Genomic DNA, 19,760 nt, shown 5'->3' on the forward strand with positions numbered 1-19,760 from the left:
GTGTTCCCCAGTCCCCATATTCTACCGGAGATTACAACCGCGGAGAATGCCAAAAAATACACTCATCTGAAACGGAAAGGCGCCTTGGCGATTTTGTAAGCGCGGATTTGAAGTCACAAAGCAAGCCCGTCATGATTGTAGTTGGCTCCACATTGTTTCCCCTCGAACTCAGGTCGCCCGGTTCATGGCACAGCGTGCGCTAACCGCTGCGCCGCTGCTCCCTAAAGGCCGAGTAAAACTATAAATTCTAGATTTGAAGCTTTCGTGACTGCAAGGATTCATATTCTTAGGTTTTTTCGGTAAAGTCACGTAGGTATTCCTAACAGCGTGCTTCAGCCGCACCGAACCTCACAAAAATAATATTCAGGGCCTACCTTGGCTCCACCCTCAACCAGTATATATACAAGGACTGTTTTATTGGAATTTCTCTCACTTGATACAGCTATCGTGCTGTGACGGTTCCACCTGAAGAGGGAAGCTTGTGTTGCCTCCGAAACGTCGTGATTTTTATTTGATTTTTATTTTACTTTTATTAATTTTAATTTTTTACCTTCGTGACTTTACCGAAAAAACCTAAGAATATAAAACTATAGAGTATGGTTGGGCGAAAGGGAACGTACGCGCTGTTTATGTACACGGGTTGCGCAGGCGCGTGTGTCGCTGGCGCGTGTGCGCCGGCGTGCGTCTCACCTGCCCATCCCCTTGAGGCTGTGCACCTCGTTCAGCTTGCTGCACGCCTCCACCACCGAGACGTCATCGTCGTGGTCCCTGTCCGGGTTTGGGCACACGCGGTGAAACAACCTCGAGCCAACGCCGCCAACTCAATCCGGGGGTGGGGGGTGCACTCAAGTTTCATTTATTAGGTATAGCCCATTGAGCCATTCGGCTCTTGAATCGGGTGCAACCGCAACAAACAAAAAAACAAAAACATGAACAAGAAAACATCTTAAAGTGACTTTGTGCAAACAGAAAATCCAAGAAAAGGCGGCAAAATATTGCAGAAAAAGCACCGTACACCAACACTGTGTGCAAAAATCCCAGTGGGATGCAAGTCAAACAACAACAACCACAAGACAACTTAGATTAAGGCCATCAGTCTAACTCTGTACTACAACAAACAAACATGGCCAAACCGAAAAACTTTTAAAAAATCACCAAAATAAAGTGGTCATTACATTTCTATTATTACAATTATTTTCCGTATTAATATTATTCTTTCAACGGTTTTCGTTTTTATTACATTCGTTACTAAAGATGCAGCATTGCACGGCTCAAACAAAGAAAAGCGTGCCCCGTTTTCAAACGCTCTTAACGGAGTCCGCCTTAAAAGCAGTCCGATTCACAATCAGAGTCTCCCTGCGATGCAATTTCTTTTGTTCAAACAAAGTAAACACGTAGAAAAACAGCCAGGACACAAAGGACCACCACGTGTCCGACACAGAGAAGAAGTCAGATGTCGACTAAGGCAGGAAAGAGACGCAGCGGAGAGGCAGATGAGAGACGAGACAGAAGACGAGAAAATGAAGAGCTGAAAATAATCGGCGGTAAAACGACGGGAGCCAGGAACAGGTCAGCAGAAGGTATAACCGTACACCTCTGTGTGCGATTTACAACAATAAGCCTCCAAGCATCAGTTTTGACTTGTCAAGCGACGAACCTTGCCCTCGTATGCAAAGCGGTTGAGAAGGTGCCGCCCTCTACTGTGTGAAACCAGAGGTCACTTGAAGGAAACTCAGCGGTAGCTCTGTGGTATCCGCTTACCCCGGCGCCGTTCTCTTACACAGAGGGACGCACTGCTCGTGACGTGACACTCACTGATAGCACAATGAGGATAACATTCTAAATATTGTTTTTTAAAGGAGGACTTACCAGATGTCGAGGTGAAGCGTATCGGTTTGAATATCGTCAATGTCTCTGAAAAGGAAATGTCCACACGTGCGAATATTAAAAGGCCAATTGTTTTTTTTTTGTATGTGCAGTTTTTGAAGTCGCACCCGTTACTGAAGACAACGCATTGTGCGAGTGACACACCACGGAGGAAAGGCCTGCCCACGTGAATGTCATGGATGTCACACGACTTACAATGCCGAGGTAGCCAGCTCGATCTGTCAGCGAAGCAGATGAAGTTTGTTTAACACGCGGTAGGCTTTCGCGACCAATATCATCCATAGTACATGTTTTTAGGGCTAGATCGTGCATAAATATATAAACATATCTGGCTGCCGCCTGATGTAGCGAGTTGTAATTACTGGCGAAACGTCGTACTCAGATTGTAAATGTTGTGGCTTGGCTCTCCAACACACAACCGGTGTTGCTGTACTCGTGACGAATTGGCCACGTTCTGTTTTCGTGGCGGGTTTAACGACACGTTTATATATTTAAAGCGATCTAACCCAAAAAACACCTGTATCATCACCGCCTCTGTTCACCCAACAGCACGAATGGGTACCCCGCCCATAGTCCATTGGCAGGTCGCGTGTCGTGGAGTTAAAGTGTGGGCACTCCCACCTCTTCCAAGATGTTTGGCTAAGGTAGAAGAGTACGCCAATACCGTCGACAGGGGCGTTCTAGAGTTGCCTCGAGTGAATGCCCTTCCGCGGGCAGTGGCGTGAGTAAGCAATTGCAGGGCTGCACCTTTACCCCATATAACAAGAAGGCGTGCTGTCCTATAACAACTTTTTTTTTCTTCATAAAAGCTATCACAGCAACCTTGCTATCATACATATTCGCGATCCAGAGAAGAAACGCTTCGAGGTAATTAATGTTAGCAGTCGCCACCCTCGGGGGTACCTACATGCCATGTTTGGGCCAATGTCTCAAGGGCGAAAAGCTGCCAGGATGTGGAGCAAAACCTCGCACGTCGTGCCAACACCGCGCTGCAATCCGAACAAAAACACACCGGAGAGCTATGCAAGGAATTGCATTTTGAATAAACCCACCCAAACGGCGTGCAAATGTGCGGTTAGCGTAGCATTCGAGCGTGCCATGAGAACCAACTTGTTTAGCCAGGAGAGATTTAATTTGATCGCAGCTGCCGGTGGGGAGAAAGAACACGCACGAGCTGCTGTGATACCCAGGCACACTCTCGGCAGGTCACGCGGAATGTGCGCTCGCCCGTTCGACTCCAATGTTCTCTCCGTTATTTTTATTCCCACCCCCCCCGCCGCCCAAAGTCTGGAGATAATTTCGTGAAAGTCTTCACGCCCACATCCCCTCGTGGGCGCTTGGGAATCCACTGAAGGCGCGTTTAGCACACGCCGCGGTGTTTCACACGCCTCGCCGTAGACTCGGCAAAAACTTCGCGCGCGCCGGAGCGCGGCTCTGGTGCGGCAGGATGACAGTCGCACGTGGGCAGACGCGCGCGCGTGTGTATGTGCATGTGTGTGTGCGTGTGTGTGCATGTGTGTGTGTGTGCATGTGGGGAGTGGTAGTGTAGCGGTTAGCGCGCTGCGCTATGAACCTGGTGACCCGGGTTCGATTCCCGCTCACGGCTAACACCAGTGACGATTATCTGAACCGGTCCTGGGCCTCCCCTAGGTCGACTCAGCCTTAAATAAGTACCTGGTGCGGTGTGTAAACATCGCCACTGGGGAGACAAAGGCGGTCGGACGTGGTGCTGGCCACCCACCCCCTCGTGTAACGTTCCGGCCTTCATAGGTGCTCGCTAACAGCACTTGCCCCAACAGTCTGTTAAGGCTATACGGGGGATCTTTTTTTTGTGTGCATGTGTGTGTGCGTGTGTGTGTGTGTGCGTGTACGTGTGTGCGTGTGTGGGTGTGGCGCAGGGGAGCGGCAGTGCAGCGTTTAGCGATACGCTGCGCTACGAACCAAAGTGACCCGAGTCGGATTCCCGCTCACGGCCACCAACACCGTTGACGATTATCTGAACTGGCCCCTGGGCCTCCCCTAGGTCGACTCAGCCTCGAACGAGTACCTGGTGTGGTGTGTAAAATAATTGCCACTGGAGAGACAAAGGCGGTCAGGCGTGGTGCTTGGCCACTCATCCCCTCGTGTACCGTTCTGGCCTTCATAGGTGCTCGCTAACAGCACTTTCCCCAACAGTCTGTTAAGGCTATATGGGGGTTCTTTGTATTTACGATCGACAACACGAACATATATATCTAATCTGTACATGATGAGGAAAAACCAATCGTAACAGAATAATAACCACAGGCCGGAAAACCATAAGTTTCACAAAACCGCAGTGAATAGCACTCAGCCTTTGTGCAAATTGCAAAAAAAAATAATCAATCAGCAGTTCCAGAAGAAGTGCATTGTGGTCCAGTTGTCTTCGGTCGCCACCAGAATTAATTTGAGTAAATATCACCGACTTAAAGGCAGCGATAGTGCCAAGAAAAACAACTGTAGGCCAGTTTCATCATTGTTAGGACTCATCAGCACAGTATAATCACCAATTCTCACTGTTGCAAAGTCTGCTTATGCACTTACATGGTTCGCAGAAGCACACTTTGCAGCAATGAGCATTGGTGACCGTTGTACTGACGAGTCCTACTGAGGATGAAACTGATCGACAGTTTTCCATCACTGCATCACTGCTGCCTGCAAGTCGGTTAAATTTACTCAAATACATCCTGATGATGACCATCAACAAGAGGACCCACAATGCAGTTCTTCTGGAACTGGTGACGGTTTTTTTTTTTATCTTGAATTGAAGCTTTCGTGACTGCAGGAATCCATACTCTTTGGTTCTTTCGGTAAAGTCACGTAGGTGTAAAATAAAATAAATCACGACGTTTCGGGCGCAACACAAGCGTCCGTCATCAGGTGGGAAAGCATGGTCTGCTGCTGAGGCAGACTGTTTTGTAAGGTTAAAAAGAAGTGGCCGGGGATGGTGATGTTAATGTGAGAAATTATCATGTAACTGTAAGATAGGAGGACAGCGGCCTCCTCGACTTAGGCACGGAAGTGGCTATGTTAATGTGAGAGATTAGCATGATGTTAATGTGCATCATGCACGAGGGCTGAGAGCTATTATCTATGCTTTTGTTTGTTGCTTGAAACAAAGTGGAGGAAAATGAAAACCTCCCACGTGTTCTTTTCACGCTGCGCCACGTGTTGTACGGCACGATGTCCGACGTTCCGCTTCAAGTGCTTAGAGCTTCTTCAGGAAGTCAATTGAGGCGGCCGCTCTCCCACCCCCCCCACCTCTCTCTCTCTCGCTGGATTCATTAGCAAACTGGCCGCTGGTGTTGCTGATTGCACATCAAAGAGCTCTGCAGCGCGACCGTTAAAAGCAACCTCCGTCGTTGTAAACATCTTCAATGCCGAGCCAACAAAAACACACGCACATTCGCATCTGCACCTTCACACAACCCGCCATAGCCGGGAACAGTTCCCAATATGATTCTGCCAGTTAATTGAAAAAAATGGGCAAAAGGTAACCATGATGAAGTTCAGCAGTGATTAAGCCTCAACATTATTTAAATCTGAGAAGAGGTTTTCCCCTTTAGTCTGGCAACAAAACAGATGTTAAAACACCAAACTGAAACCTTTTACAAGGAATCATGTCTGCATTAACCACAATACTTGTGGTAAGATTGCAATCAAAAACGTACTCTGATAATCTATGCATTGCCTTTGAAACTGATTTGTCCACACCAGAAACAGCTTTCTTTCGAGCCTAGTCTCAAAACGGTGTTAGACCAGAGGACGCCAAAGGGCGTACAGCACAAAGACAATGCACTATCAGAGTAATGAGCCGCGTGTAACGCTGCGTGTTTACTGGGATTCAATATGACTTCATTTGAAAGATGGAAAAAAAAAAATCTGCCGCAGCAGGAGCGGCCGGAAGCACTCGGCCCCGCATACGTCTAAGATGAAAAACTCCGCGGCACAACCGGCCGTGTGACCACGCCGTGTGACCACCTAATCAAATCGCCCAGCTCCGTAACCCGACTCGGGCTTTAAACCCCTGCTGGCACGCAACGACAGTCGAAGCAATGCTAGCCGTGCTTGCTCCCGTCGTAGTAGCCTTGTATCAGAAGTTTCCCTTCGCTTCCCCCGCCCCCCCACCCCGCCCAACGGCATACATCACACCTGTGCTTATATCCAGCTGCCACCGCAACCAACCACCAGGTTCTGTGACGTCACCCCGTGAGAGATAAACGGGCGTCTGGGCGAGGTCGCTCGCTCCCCCGGCGCGAGAGTTTAGCGTCGCCCCCCCCCGTCCCCATGCCGCCCCGGACAGAAGCGAGTGGCGCTTACAGGCTGAATGACTCCTTCCACTGCGGGTCGAGCGTGTGCGGCTTGACCTCCGTGGCCTGGATGAACTTGGCGGGCAGCACCTCCTTGATGCTGGGCGTGCGCTTGTCGGAGCGCCGGCGCAGGCTGAACTTCCGCTCCTTCTTCTCCTCGGCTGCCTCGCGCGGCGAATCCTTGCTGCCCGGCATGATGCCAAGCATGCAGTACGGGTCGCTGAATCCTGGGGGGGGGGGGAGTTGGAAGGGGGGGTTGTCGCAGAGTTCGATTCCCGCTCACAGCCAACACCAGTGGTGAATTTCTGTATCGGTCCTGGGCCTCCCCTAGGTCGACTCAGCCTCAAATGAGTACCTGGTGTGATGTGTAAACATCGCCACTGGGGAGACAAAGGCGGCCGGGCGTGGTGTTGGCCATCCACCCCCCTCGTGTGCCGTGCCGGCCTTCATAGGTGCTCGCTTACAGCACTTGCTCCTACAGTCTGTTACAGCTATACGGGGGATCTTTGTCTTTGTAGATGTCATGGGTCAAGGCTTGCTCCTGGGATCGCCACGACCGGCAGTGTTGGGCATAAGTAAAGCAAAGCACAAGCTCAGGGCTCCTAAGGGGCAGTCCATAAATGACAGAAATCTGTGACGATGTGTGACGAGGGGGGGGGGGTTGAGAAATGTGACGTCACATCAAAATGCACAACTTTAAATAAATATAGACAACACGTTCTACTCAATTAAATAGACTTTTAATAAATGTTTTCTCCTACAACATCAGAGTGCAGCGGCACATTAAATACGCACTACAATGACAATAGTTTAAAGCGATTTGAAGCATGTTTTATTTTTTTCGGGAGGGGGGGGGTAAAGCATTATGACGTCATATTTGAGGGGGGGGGGTCTGACGCCGTGTGACGAAGGGGGGGGGGGGGAGTCAAAAATCGTCCAAAATCGCGTGACGTCATTTATGGACGGCCCCTAAGCACCTTCAAAGGGAAGCCACCTGAACAAATAGGAGCACATGAAACATCAGTTCAAATTCAGATCCCAATAATGTTGTGAGCCGATTAGCATAAAGGGCCAATTTATTTAGCTCTCTGTCATCTCTACGTCGCCTACATTTCTCATCTCTCGCCTCACAACATCTCAATACATCTCTGGGGACATGCTTTGATCGGCCCGGCACTGCCCGCATCCGATTTGTAACCGCCGCGAAACCGCAGCGTGAGCATGCGACGGGCTGACGGTCAACTCACCATCGGGGTCTTTGGACATCAATCCTTTAGCCTCCACCACGGTGACCTTGAGCACTTGCACGGGCGGCTTGACAAAACAACACGAGTCACTTCACAAGAATCGCTAGGCAAGACCATCACGATCATCATCATCATCATCAGATCATCATGACTTACAACAGGGGGACACAATGGTTGGGGTGGTAACGTAGTGCTTAGGCACACGACACTATGGCCCCTGTGAGCTGACTCTTGATTAGATTCTCGGCCATAGCTAACAACAGCGCAGAGTGAAATCTTAACTGGTCCTGCAACCTCCCCCCCGCACCCCGTTGACCACTCAGCAACATTCATTTACTTGATACAGCTGTCGTGGCTGTGACGGTTCCACCTGAAGACGGAAGCTTGTGTTGCCTCCGAAACGTCGTGATTTTTTTTCTTTTTTTTGTTTTTCTTTTATTCATTTTAATGTTTTACCAACCTGACTTTCCCGAAAAAACCTAAGAATATGAATCCTTGCAGTCACGAAAGCTTCAAATCTAGAACTCAGCAACAACACTGCACGCTTTGATAATTCACTGGCAGCGTCTCAGACATCCGCCAGGCTACTTCCGCGGCCGCCCGCTGGGCTCGCTCGCCAGCCTCCGCTCATTCGACGTCGCCGATCCATTTCCGGCCACGTGAAAGGAGGAGAAGATCTAGGCGTGACCATCGACATAAACGTCCACAGTCATCCACGCTGCACCTCTCGAGACGGAGGCAGGCGCAGTTCGTCGCGGTTTGTCTATCGATCAACAAGCAGGGATTCATATTCTTGGTTCTTTCGGTAAAGTCACGTAGAAGGGAAATAATAAAATAATAAAAATTATAAAAAGTGGTCACTTTTCTCAAAAAAATTCTTGCTGTGGTTTTCACACCTGATGATTGCTTGTGTTGCAATCGAAACGTCGTGAGAATTTAATTGTTTTATTTTTATTATTTTATTATTTCCCTTCTACGCGACTTTACCGAAAGAACCAAGAATATGAATCCCTGCAGTCACGAAAGCTTTAAATCGAAACCAGGGCTTAAGTTTCTCGCTGAACGTTTTACAAATCGCCGGTAAGGACTGTCAACGTTGGACACGTTGCCCGTCTTGACGCGCAAACTGCAGCATAGTTGCGCACCTCAGTTGGGGCGGTTGACGTTCGAAGGTGGACCGCGACCCCCTAAAGAACCCCCGTGTGGTCGCGCCCGCGATCTGTCGATCAACCAAATCGCTCGAGACACCGGTACCGGTAGTACGGCAGCAAGAGCGTTTTTTCGTGAATGCCGTCGCATGACGTCACACGTTTTGGCTCAAAGGTCCTTCGCTCACTACGCGTGGTGATTGGTCGATCAATTGGTAAGACTGGGGGGGGTAGGTGGCTCGTGAATCGTAGCCACGGCTATGGGGAGAGGTGGAAGTGCACGCGTGTTATCGCAAGGGCAATGCTTCCTTACTTTGGCTTCTTTGACTTTCTCCATCAGGGCTTCATGATCCATTTGGCTCAGGTTGAACACCTGTTACAAAAGGCAAGTGACACGAGCATACATTTAAAATAGATCGTTACGATAAATTAATAGATAGGCAAATAAATATATCCACCATGCGAAAACACCGAAAAAATTGCCACACTATCTACGATAAACAATACAAACAGATTTCGAAACGGAAGGGCTCCATATGAAGTAATGAGTGAGGACATCACATGTGACTCTAAGGGTTAACACTCTTACTGAACGGTTTTCATACTTCAAAGATTTAGCTTTTGACTATTTAAAATCCAAATTAAGCAAAAATGGTGAAATTCGAGAACACACCTAAACCTTTGATCTATGACGGTGGTGCCCTACAAATGCTGCACAACGCCTGACGGGGTTTATTTTTTATTTAACCTTTATTTTTTATTTAACCTTTATTTTTTATTTAACCTTTATTTATAAACAAGACCGACTGAGTTCAAACCCCTCCGACGTGGTTTTTCGGGTCGTGCCGTGAGCCGGCTGTTTCGCTCCGTAAACACGCCCCCGGAGCTTGTATCGGAATTGTGCTTGATTCCTGAACAAGCTCTCGGTGCGCGGAAGCGAAACGTCGGACACCGTGCCGAACGACGACGCGGCAAGGCGTATCACGAGAGCCGCACAGCCGGCGCGACCGCGGAGAGCCTGAGCGGTTAAACGCGAGCGAGAGTTCAAACGATGGTAAGTCCGTCCTCGCTTAATGTGCGTCGGCGTTCGTACTACTACGACGCGTTCTCGCTGTAACGCGACTCTTCCATTCGAGAATACTTTTCGCACAACGTGGGAACGCGCTCACCGTCACAATGCGGAATGCGCGCCCCGTTACAACGCGCTTTCTGAGCGGTCGACACCGAACTACTTTCTTGAGCTGCGCGGCTGAGCAGTTTCATAACAGTACGCGGAAGGATGCAGCGACGCGGCGGCGTACTCTCAGTGATTTGCCCCGCCATATGTGTGCGCGTAGCAGTAGTACATCGTATCTCGGCAAACTTAATCGTTGCATTATTTATGGGAAAACTGTTTTTGCTTCACGTCTCTTTCGCTTAATGCAGCACTTTTCAGAAACGCATCTACCGCGTTGAGCGAGGACTTACTGTCCTCTATTCCCGAACCATTCTGAGCCTCCTTATGAATGGTGTGACTATAATGTAGGAAAATCTGGAGAGAGAAAAATGTGTTTGGGTATAGAATGTATGATTGTGGTTATAAATAGCACACCTATGATTATTCACAAATTAATCCATTCAAATGGATTTCCTTTCATTTCATTACGTAGGAATTGTAAAACTTAATCAATTTGATGTGTACAAAATGTATGCGACGAAGGTTGTCCTTTTAGGTCGGCGATCAGGCAGATATGAGACAGGACAAATGAGACAGACGGAAACCAGGGACGCAAACATTTAAATGCGACACAAGACAGCGTTCGCTGTTGTGCAGAACAGATGAGACAGGACACACAGCAGACAGGCACAGACCGTACGAATGAGAGAAACGAGACCGACGGTATGAGCTAGCCAGACATCGCAGACGAGACGGCACAAACAACACAGAATCGCGTCCAGATCCAAATCACGGTGGGATTGCGAAGAGTTGCTTGCTCAGTAAACAGTGTTGTTAGGCTCACGTACAATGCTATTGGTAATGAGTAATAGTGAGATGCTAGTGCAAGGGTGAGGAACACACGCCCCATGGGTTGATAAGGCCCCCCCCCCCGAGTTCATCTTATACGAAGCAAAGCATCTTAGCCACCCTAATTGGGTTCGAGAGGGGAACGGTTTTTGACCTGGCAAAACCGTGCTTCTAATTTTAACCCCGCTTTTAAGTCACTGACGTCACTGCATGGAGCCTCTTGCGGTGACAGAAACGACTGAGGCAGAGGTCGCAAACGGGTTTCGATTCCTTACCCGTACCCGTACGCGGCCGCACCAGGGTCGCAAATGGGTACCTGTACCCGCACCCTACCCGAAATGAGTGACAAACGGCTACTCACCAGTGACTCACGGCCTACCCGTACCCGTACCCTGCCGCACCAGGGTCGCAAACGGGTACCCGTACCCGGCCGGGTACGGGTAGCCGGGTATCGGGTAGGGTACGGGTATCGGGTACCCGATTGCGACCTCTGGACTGAGGTGACTGCTCATGTGTGGGCCGCCCAAAAGGGTCGCTCCGGTTTCCACCAACATAGATAAGCACTCATGAATTGCCTGAAAACATCTGAATATCTAGAGGAGTGCAGAGCTTGGGCAATTGTTGGCACCGACTCACACCGCCTGGCTGCTGCCTTTCCGGCTTGTCTGTGGCTCCTCGGCGATTGCGAGATGCAATTTGCATGAACGCTGTACAAAACTACACGTCATCATTATTATTATTATTCATCATTGTTGTTTAACGAGAGGAAAGTCCGGAGACGTGGGTCCTCGAGCAGGTTCGGGAGGCGAGAAGTCTGGTCGGAACAATCGAAAACGGGTGGAATATATGGATTTGTCACGATGTCTCAAAATAAGAAAATCTCGACGACGGATGTTTCTGGAAGGAAGTTAAAATTTGGAAAAGGGGCCAAGCAGCGGTAAGAAAGAAAAAAAACACACACTGCCGCTCGACAACTCAACGGAGCGGGGGGTGAGGCCGTGTACAGTTCTGTTCTATTCTTGCGCACGATGGCGACAGGGGTTCATTCGGGAGCCAAAATGTCAATGTCGAGGTCTGCTGGCCACGACAAGGGGACCTCAGCAGAGGGTTACATTGAGAAACGCGCGTTCAGATGATATGGCTGCTGTCAATTTCCACGTGGTAAGCCGCTTCGTTGAGCTATCATTCGCGGGCAGTTCGCTACTGAAAAATAAGCTAATAGCTCGGTGGGCTTTACTTGGTAAAATATATTTTTTTTTATTATTTGCTTACCTTCCTACACTTTGCACTTCTATCGTGTTTTTGTATCGGTTGTTGTTGTAACTTTCTGACCTGCCCCTACTGGACATCTGTGAAAAAGAGCTTTATTATAGGCCATCGGATTCCTCCTCCAGTATAAATAATGGATTCTGATACAGTGACATGAAGAAGAGGCCCCAAAACCGCACAGGATCGAGGGAGTTTGAGCCAGAGAGACTGCCGACGGCCACAGCGCGTATGTCCGCTGAACTTCTTTCGCGCCGTACGTAGCCAACCGCACTAATCGACGGTGCGGGACTAAAGCGGGAAAAGTTTTCCCCGCCCCGTGTCCCCCCGGTGAGCGGTAGGCGATGCGTGAGAGTGATGTCTGGCGCGATGATTTAACTGCGACCCCCGCACGTGAGCCCAACCCATCGCTGACCCGCTTGAGGTATCCGTAGAGCTCGTAGTCCTCGTTGACGTAGTCCTCCGTGGTCTCGCCGCTCCGGTGCATGATGGTGTAGAGGGCCTCCTCGTACAGGTTGTCCAGCTGCACGCGGGACGGGACGCGTGGGGCGTGTGTCTGTGTGAGCTTGGGTCTGTGTGTCCGTGTGTGAGCTTGTGTCTGTGAGCTTGTGTGTGTCTGTGTGAGCTTCGGTCTGTGTGAGATTGTGTGTGTCCGTGTGTGAGCTTGTGTCTGTGTGAGATTGTGTGTGTCCGTCTGTGAGCTTAGGTCTGATTGAGATTGTGTGTGTCCGTGTGTGAGCTTGGGTCTGTGTGAGCTTGTGTTTGTGTGAGCTTGTGTGTGTCCATGTGTGAGCTTGGGTCTGTGTGAGCTTGTGTTTGTGTGAGCTTGTGTGTGTCCGTGTGTGAGCTTGGGTCTGTGTGAGCTTGTGTCTGTGTGAGCTTGTGTGTGTCTGTGTGTGAGCTTGGGTCTGATTGAGATTGTGTGTGTCCATGTGTACTTGTGTTTGTCTGTGTGAATGCCTATGCGTGTCTATATCAGTGCCTCTCTGTGTGTCTATCTGAATGCCTATGTGTGTGTCCGTGTGAGTACCTGTGAGTGTTTGTCTATTTAAGTGACTGTATGTATCTGCGTGGGTGCCGGTGTGTGTGATTGTGAGCTTGTGTGTTGCGTACGTATGTGAGCGCTGGTCTGTGTCTATGATCTTCGGTATTTATCTTGTGGAGCTATGTACTTTTAAATCTAAATTGAAAAGTAATTTCTTTGGAATGGCTTTTTGCGTTTAGTTTGTTGTCCTTCCCCTGCATCTCCGATTTTGCACAGTTGGCTCCGTACTGTGTGTCGCTGTGTAGCTGCGTGTGTCTTTGGGGCCTGGTAGCGTAGCGTTTAGCGCACTGCGCTACAAACTCAGTGGCCCTAGTTGGATTCCCAGTCACGGCCAACACCAAGTGACGATTATCTGAACCAGTCCCGGGCCTCCCCTAGGTCCACTCAGCTTGGTGTGAAGTATAAACCTCAGCACCGGGGGAGACAAAGGCAGCCGGGTGTGTTCCTACCCACCCACGCCCCTCGTGTGCCGTGCCGGCCTTCATAGGTGCTCGCTAACAGCACTTGCCCCAACAGGCTGTTAAGGCTATACGGGTAGTCTTGGTCTTTGTATGTGTTGTATGTATGTGCGTACGTATGTACGAGTCACTCGCACCTCACGCTTGGAAAGCTTAACGTTCTCCATCAATTTGCCCTGAACGGGAGCTTCTTCCAGCAGTGGAGCACTTACTGTGCATTCCTGAGGAAAAGGAAAACAAACACGATTTTCAGAGTTGCAGAAATTGCTGCGCGCACACTTCTGTGGTTGGGGCTGGTAGAGTACTCGGACACACTCTGAGGTGATGTGAATGTCTATCCCGCACCTTCCAGAAGCACAGTCGGCTACGTATGGTTCTATCGAAGTCCGACATACATACAGATGTAGTGTAATAGCGCTGGCTGGTGGACAGAAGCGGCATCTGCGGTGGACAGACAATGCACACGCTGGTGAGCGTGAGCACGGGTTGTGTTGGCAGAGCGGAGGAACTGGGGCAAGGGTCACGGAGGACCCCTTCTGGAGGCCCCTGGAACCTGCTGGCGGGTTCGAGAAGGGAGGCGCGGTCAGGGCGGAGCCAGGCCACGCTGGGAGCATAAAAGGAGCGGAGAGCGGGGGCTCGAGGCTGCCGGATCTGGGAGCGAGCTCGTCTCGTCGTTCCTATCGTCTCGTCGCCGTCGTCGCTAAACATCTCCGCTAGTGTTAGAGTGTGCGGACGAGACCGTGAAAGTTGTTAATAAAGAAAGTGCCTCCTAGAAACTCTGTCTCTGAATCGTTGACACGCCACATACATGGGTTCAGCAGCAGCATGTTCGGGAGCCAAATGCCAGTGTCGAAGTCTGCGGGCCACGAAGATGGAAATTGAGGAGAGGGTTCGTGAAGTTTTGCTAGTCCTCCTCCGCTGAAGGAGCGCCGACTATGGCGGTTTACTAAATGGGTCCAAAGTTTGGGTTGCGTGGCCACAATCGCGCCACTGTGGCTCGTGTCTTTCATTTTCAGTTTGTGACGGTGATGCGCGCATCGGCCTGTTCATGGTTCCACGAGTGTCTTCAAGGAGGAGGAATGTCAGAGCCAGTAGGGTGCGATGCGTGGGTCTCGATTAAGGTATTCTTTCCGTTCATACCTTTACAGGCACCCATCAACTACAGGTCCAACGTCCAACTTCTTCCGGGTTAAAGTTGAACTTGCAACGCATTCCGGCAAATCGGAACGAAGGGACGTTTGGGTTTTACAAAGAGCACACGCGTGAGTGCACGCTCGCAGTTCTCTGGATCGTTTCCGGAAAGTTCGCCAGCCGAAGAAAGTTTTTACTCGAAACTGCCGTTGACGCGAAAATGACTTTGTTAAATTGTTGGGAAGGCGTTCCATATTAGAAACATAATCAAAAGGGTTTTCTATGTTTTTGTGTATCGTTTTTAGTTGTACCTCTGCTGTATTTTAATTCGTTATGTACTTGCTAGATGAGATTTCTAAGCAATGATGGCGTGTTTATTTATTTCTACTTTTCCTGTTAAACAAGCTTTCATGAAAAAAATACATATATTTAATTGCTTGCCAAAAATTAGAGAAAACTGCTGGCCATGACCACACTAACTAAAAATTGATAATGACAATCGCATGGCACTTTCCTGAAACCCCTGCAGTGACATTCTCGGCCAATTAATTTCAACTAATCTTCTGCATGTGGGAGGAAACCCGAATGCTGTACCTAAATACAATGCATGTATACTAGAAAACTCTCAAAATTCCACACAGATGGCTTCACAAACCCCTAAGTTGCTCTTATCCAATCTATTAGCTACCTCACAGCCCCGGCAATCCACAGCCCGGTGATCCACAACCCTTGTCTCCGAAGAGTGGGATCGCAAGCGTGCTCGCCAAAAAAAAATGTTTTCTTCATCTTGGCTTTGGACAAATTTGTAGACGATAGGTTAAGAGCACCTATTAAGGCATCGCACAATGAGGTGGTGGTGGTGGTGGGACCGGCACTACCTGGATCTGGAAGCCAATTCACCCCTCTCTCTGTGTAGGCACGCCACCTCTGATCCTGCCCGTCCGTTCCAATGTGGTCGGCGTTTTGTTATTTTTTGCCACAGTCTTAAGTCTAGATTTGAAGCTTTCGTGACTGCAAGTATTCATACTCTTAGGTCTTAAGTCTAGCCGACGACAACCTGTGGAGTTTCAGCCGAGTCTTAGTCCGCAAATTCCATGCAGCAATTCCCGTAGTCGCGTCGGCTTAAGCTGTCAAACGCTCTCAACTGCTCAACGGGGAACGCAATTCCCCTCACACATTTTTTTGTCGGGTCAGCCAATCGGTGAAGTCAGTAAATATTTTAACAAACGCGCTTATATGCAGTCAATCAATGTGTTCGGTCTTCCTCACTGTGTAAATTCCCTCAGTCTGCGTCTATCATTCAGACTAGTTGGTATTGTCTGGTCATCATCAAGCATGCTAAGAAGAGGAGGGGCAAAACTGTATTAGGGGGGGCCCCCGATCCGAAGCCCTTTGCACCAGGGCCAGTGCTCTCACGCTAGGCCGCTGTAATAGAGGGTTGCTACCTCGCACGCAAGCGCACGAGGGCACGGACACACACTGGAGAAAAAAAGGTGAAAACTTGCCAACAAATCTGGGTTCCTGTACTGATCCAAAATGCTGCCGAATCTTTCAAAGAACCCCTGGTCTGCTTTCACCTCCCTGCAAAACAACAGAGAGACGCGAAAAACACATTAGCGCTGAATCCATTAATATTAAGTAAACCCTGTTAAGACTTTAACTTTGTCATTATACCTCCTTTCCCGTCAAGATATTAATCTCTGCCCTTTCAAGTGCCTTCTTTCTTCTCTCTGCCTTAGTGCCCGTGTCTCTGAGCCACGTGACAGCACCGGTCGTTTCGCCGTTATATAATTGACCCGGTTATATATTTTTCAAAAAATGAGATTGAAATTCCTGATAATCTCCGCAGGGCATGATTACCACGGCTTTCCTTCGACCGTGAACATTGCGACATAAACATTTATGAGCCATACGACATCAATCCCAAGAGCAGGTCATTGTGTTTAAGGATCCCGTAGCTTAACATCACCGGTAATAGTTCGGTTGAGTGGTAGCGCAGTGATGACAGCATGCTGATTCTCGTGGACATGGCCGCTCGAGTTGGATTCCCGTCCATGGCTAATCAGTATTTGCCGAGTGAATATCTGAAGCGTTCCACCCTTCCCCAAGCCGCAATGACGAGCATGGTGAAGTGCGCTCAAGCAAAAACAAACGTCGATTCATTATTCTTCGTTTCTTCTGGGTTAGATCTTTGTGTAAGTATAATGGCATTTTAAAATCCTTTATATTAAGTTCACTTGCTTGCTTGCTTGCGCGCTTACGACCGTGCAAATCTTTCGGTCGTTTTTTAAGCCACTTCCCGTGATCCAATCGAGCTGACATTTTGCACACAGACTCGTTGTGCGTGACAATTTATTTTCGTGAAAATTTTTTTCTAAAATTTTCCACTTTTTAGGAAAAAAAAATGTCATATTTAATTTAAAATACCAATGTGATAAAAATGAAACTCTTACTCAATAAAAACAGAAATGAATAATAAAATAAAACCGATGCCACGCATATAAAGGATTTATAGTGAAAAACTTTGTTTTTACGGGTTAATTTTTTACAGGTAAGGAACAACAGTTCCACACTGCCCACCAGGGATTATTTGTCTGTCTGTCGTGCATAGCCACGCCCTCGATTTGTATTTCATAGAGCGCTTCGGGCGGGCTCAGCACCACGTGACGTGCCGCCCCACGCAGCTTGCGCCACGTGACACGGATCGCACGAATGCGCTGGCCAACCAAGTTCCTACCTGCCCACTCCGAAGGAACGTGTTTTTACTGCAGTATATCCCTCCACCACCTGATAGAACCAATACAATCAAGTTGTCACTGTGCCAATTGATTTGGTTATCAGCAACAAACAGGATGTTGAAAAGGCAGCAAATACCATGTCAATCGTTGCCATGAGCAATATGGGTAACAGCAAATATTTGCAGAACTCAGATAATATTAGGTGTCTCCAAATATAGCTGCTTGCGTTGTGGCCGAAACGTCGTGAGAATTGTTTTATTATGTTTTATTTTTATTATTTTATTACTTCCCTTCTACGTGACTTTACCGAAAGAACCAAGAAGATGAATCCCTGCAGTCACGAAAGCTTTAAATCGAAATATAACCAAACAGTTTAATCTATCAGCCTGTTGGCTTTCCCATCGAATATTTTTCAAGCTGCATTTGTTTAAGCAAGAAAGCCTGACTGCTGATGAGAGCCAGACGGTCGAAACCATTTGAGAGTTTGCTTGCTTAAACAAATGCTGCTTATAAATATGGGTCTGAAAAGCTAATAGGCTAAGACTAATATATATATTTTTAACATGTGATAATGAAAGTCAAAATCACGATGATTTCTTAATTTCCTGCTCAAATAAGCATCGAGGGAGTGCTCATCTCCTGCTGACAGAAAAGAGTCTGTGGTGGAAAATGCACATTCCTCTATCGGGGCGGGGGGGGTTGGAGTCTATCCACATGACAACCACAGTTGACTTCCACAGAAAGTCGGTACCAATTTTATTGACCCAAGCGGGACGATGGGACTTAGCCGACCCCTCTTCAGGATTCGAACTGACAACTTGATTGTGATTTCATGTGTGCGAGTCAGCCCTACGGCTCCACTGTGCAGTCACAATGAATATGACGACGATGATGATGATGGTGAAGAATCTTCTTGGTTCTTTCGGTAAAGTCACGTAGAAGGGAAATAATAAAATAATAAAAATAAACCAATAAAATAATTCTCACGACGTTTCGGCCACAACGCAGGCAGCCGTCCTCAGGTGAAGACCAGGTCTTCTCCCCGACAGAATCCCTGCAGTCACGAAAGCTTTAAATCGAGATGGTGAAGAAGTTAACGATGATGATGAGTCAAACCCGAACCAGGACTTGAACTCGCAAGCGTTCGATTGCGAGCTGCTCGCCCTTCCAACCGCCACGTGGCCGGATAAATGACACAGGCGAATTCATCCATTTGCCACGTTGATTTTACGCCGAGATCCTTGGTGGCGATGCCTTGAGGGAGTATGTCCCGCCACGCAGCCTGGCACGGCGCTGGTTTTGATCGCCAAATGAGTAATGGCCTCGTGCAACAGAGAGACACACACACACGCGAGAGAACTGCAAGCCACAAGCCAGCCAAGCTTTCCCCCTCCCTCCCTCCCTCCCTCACCCCCTTGCCTTCTTCCTCGCGGGAGAAGCACTTGTTGATTCTCGCTGTCAAACGCTTCCCATTACGACTGTGCTAGAATATCGGGCAGGCAGGTGCCAAAAAACACCACTCTCTCCCGACAATGCCAGTGTTGTGATTCATACGATCGCCCACACAAAAGGCACCGTTGAGTGTAAAATGCTCGTTTTCAGGAATATCCTACTCGTGGGTATTTCGTAAAATTATTCATCTCTTTTTTTGTTTTGTTCATTAGAGATGCTGCCGTAGTACAATGGTTTAGCACACTGGAATTGAAATGCAGAGGTCGGCCTATTCAATGTTCAATCTCCCGGCAACGGCAGTTGAAACAATGGGCGAGATTTTTTTAAACCATCCACCCTCCACCGTACACCACAGTTAGTCGATGCTCGGTAAGTGTCGTGTGCTGGGGTAAAGTGTGGGTATTCCCACCTCCTTTTGGTGTGCCGCGGTGGCGAGATGTTAACGACCTCGCCCGGTATACAGGACGTCGTGGATTCGATCCCTTTCTACCTGACGCTTGTATATTTGGAGCTTGCATGTTCTCCCCGTGACCGCGTGAATTTTTCTCCGGGTCCTCCGGGTTCTTCCCTCCACGTTTAGAATCAGCGTGCGTTTAGAGTATTTGGCTGCAATACATTTCCACGCGATGGGCCGCTTTGTTGAGCTATCATCTGTGGCCAGGTCGTTTCTGAAAAAAGAACTATGCAGCTCAGTGGGCCTTTCCTGGTAAAATAAAAATTGTTCATAAATAGTTTAGTTTTTTCCCAAGATGTCCCATCAGTGCGAATGAGTAGGTCAAACACCCTCTATCGGGGGGCTTTCGATAGCCCCCTCCAAATAGAGGCCTTTCCGCGAGCGTTGGCGTGAGCAATTGCGAGGCTGCACTTGCACCTTTAACTTGACCTTTTAAAATGTTTACGTCGGAATGCACGGAGGAAGAATTTACGCGCGGAAAAGAGAAGAACAACACTCCGCACGGACAGTTCAGGAAGCCCTGCTAACGAGTCGTGGCCAATTCTAAAGCAGCGCCAGGACATGGCATCGACGTTACCATCGCCACCGCCGTGGCTGTTGC

At 48.7% G+C, this 19,760-nt stretch overlaps 1 protein-coding gene across 1 annotated transcript in view; it reads right to left on the reverse strand.

Annotated features, from left to right (window-relative positions):
* Positions 1-19,760, reverse strand: part of LOC144940739 (BAI1-associated protein 3-like) — an 88,298-nt gene that overhangs the window by 47,665 nt on the left and 20,873 nt on the right. Inside the window, 8 exon segments of the mRNA XM_078867113.1 lie at positions 691-768; positions 1,870-1,914; positions 6,226-6,442; positions 7,463-7,529; positions 8,924-8,983; positions 12,297-12,404; positions 13,522-13,605; positions 16,021-16,096. Coding sequence (XP_078723239.1) covers positions 691-768; positions 1,870-1,914; positions 6,226-6,442; positions 7,463-7,529; positions 8,924-8,983; positions 12,297-12,404; positions 13,522-13,605; positions 16,021-16,096 — 735 coding nt within the window.

Source organism: Lampetra fluviatilis, chromosome 23 (assembly GCF_964198595.1).
Source record: "Lampetra fluviatilis chromosome 23, kcLamFluv1.1, whole genome shotgun sequence".
Classification (NCBI taxonomy): Eukaryota; Metazoa; Chordata; class Hyperoartia; order Petromyzontiformes; family Petromyzontidae; genus Lampetra; species Lampetra fluviatilis.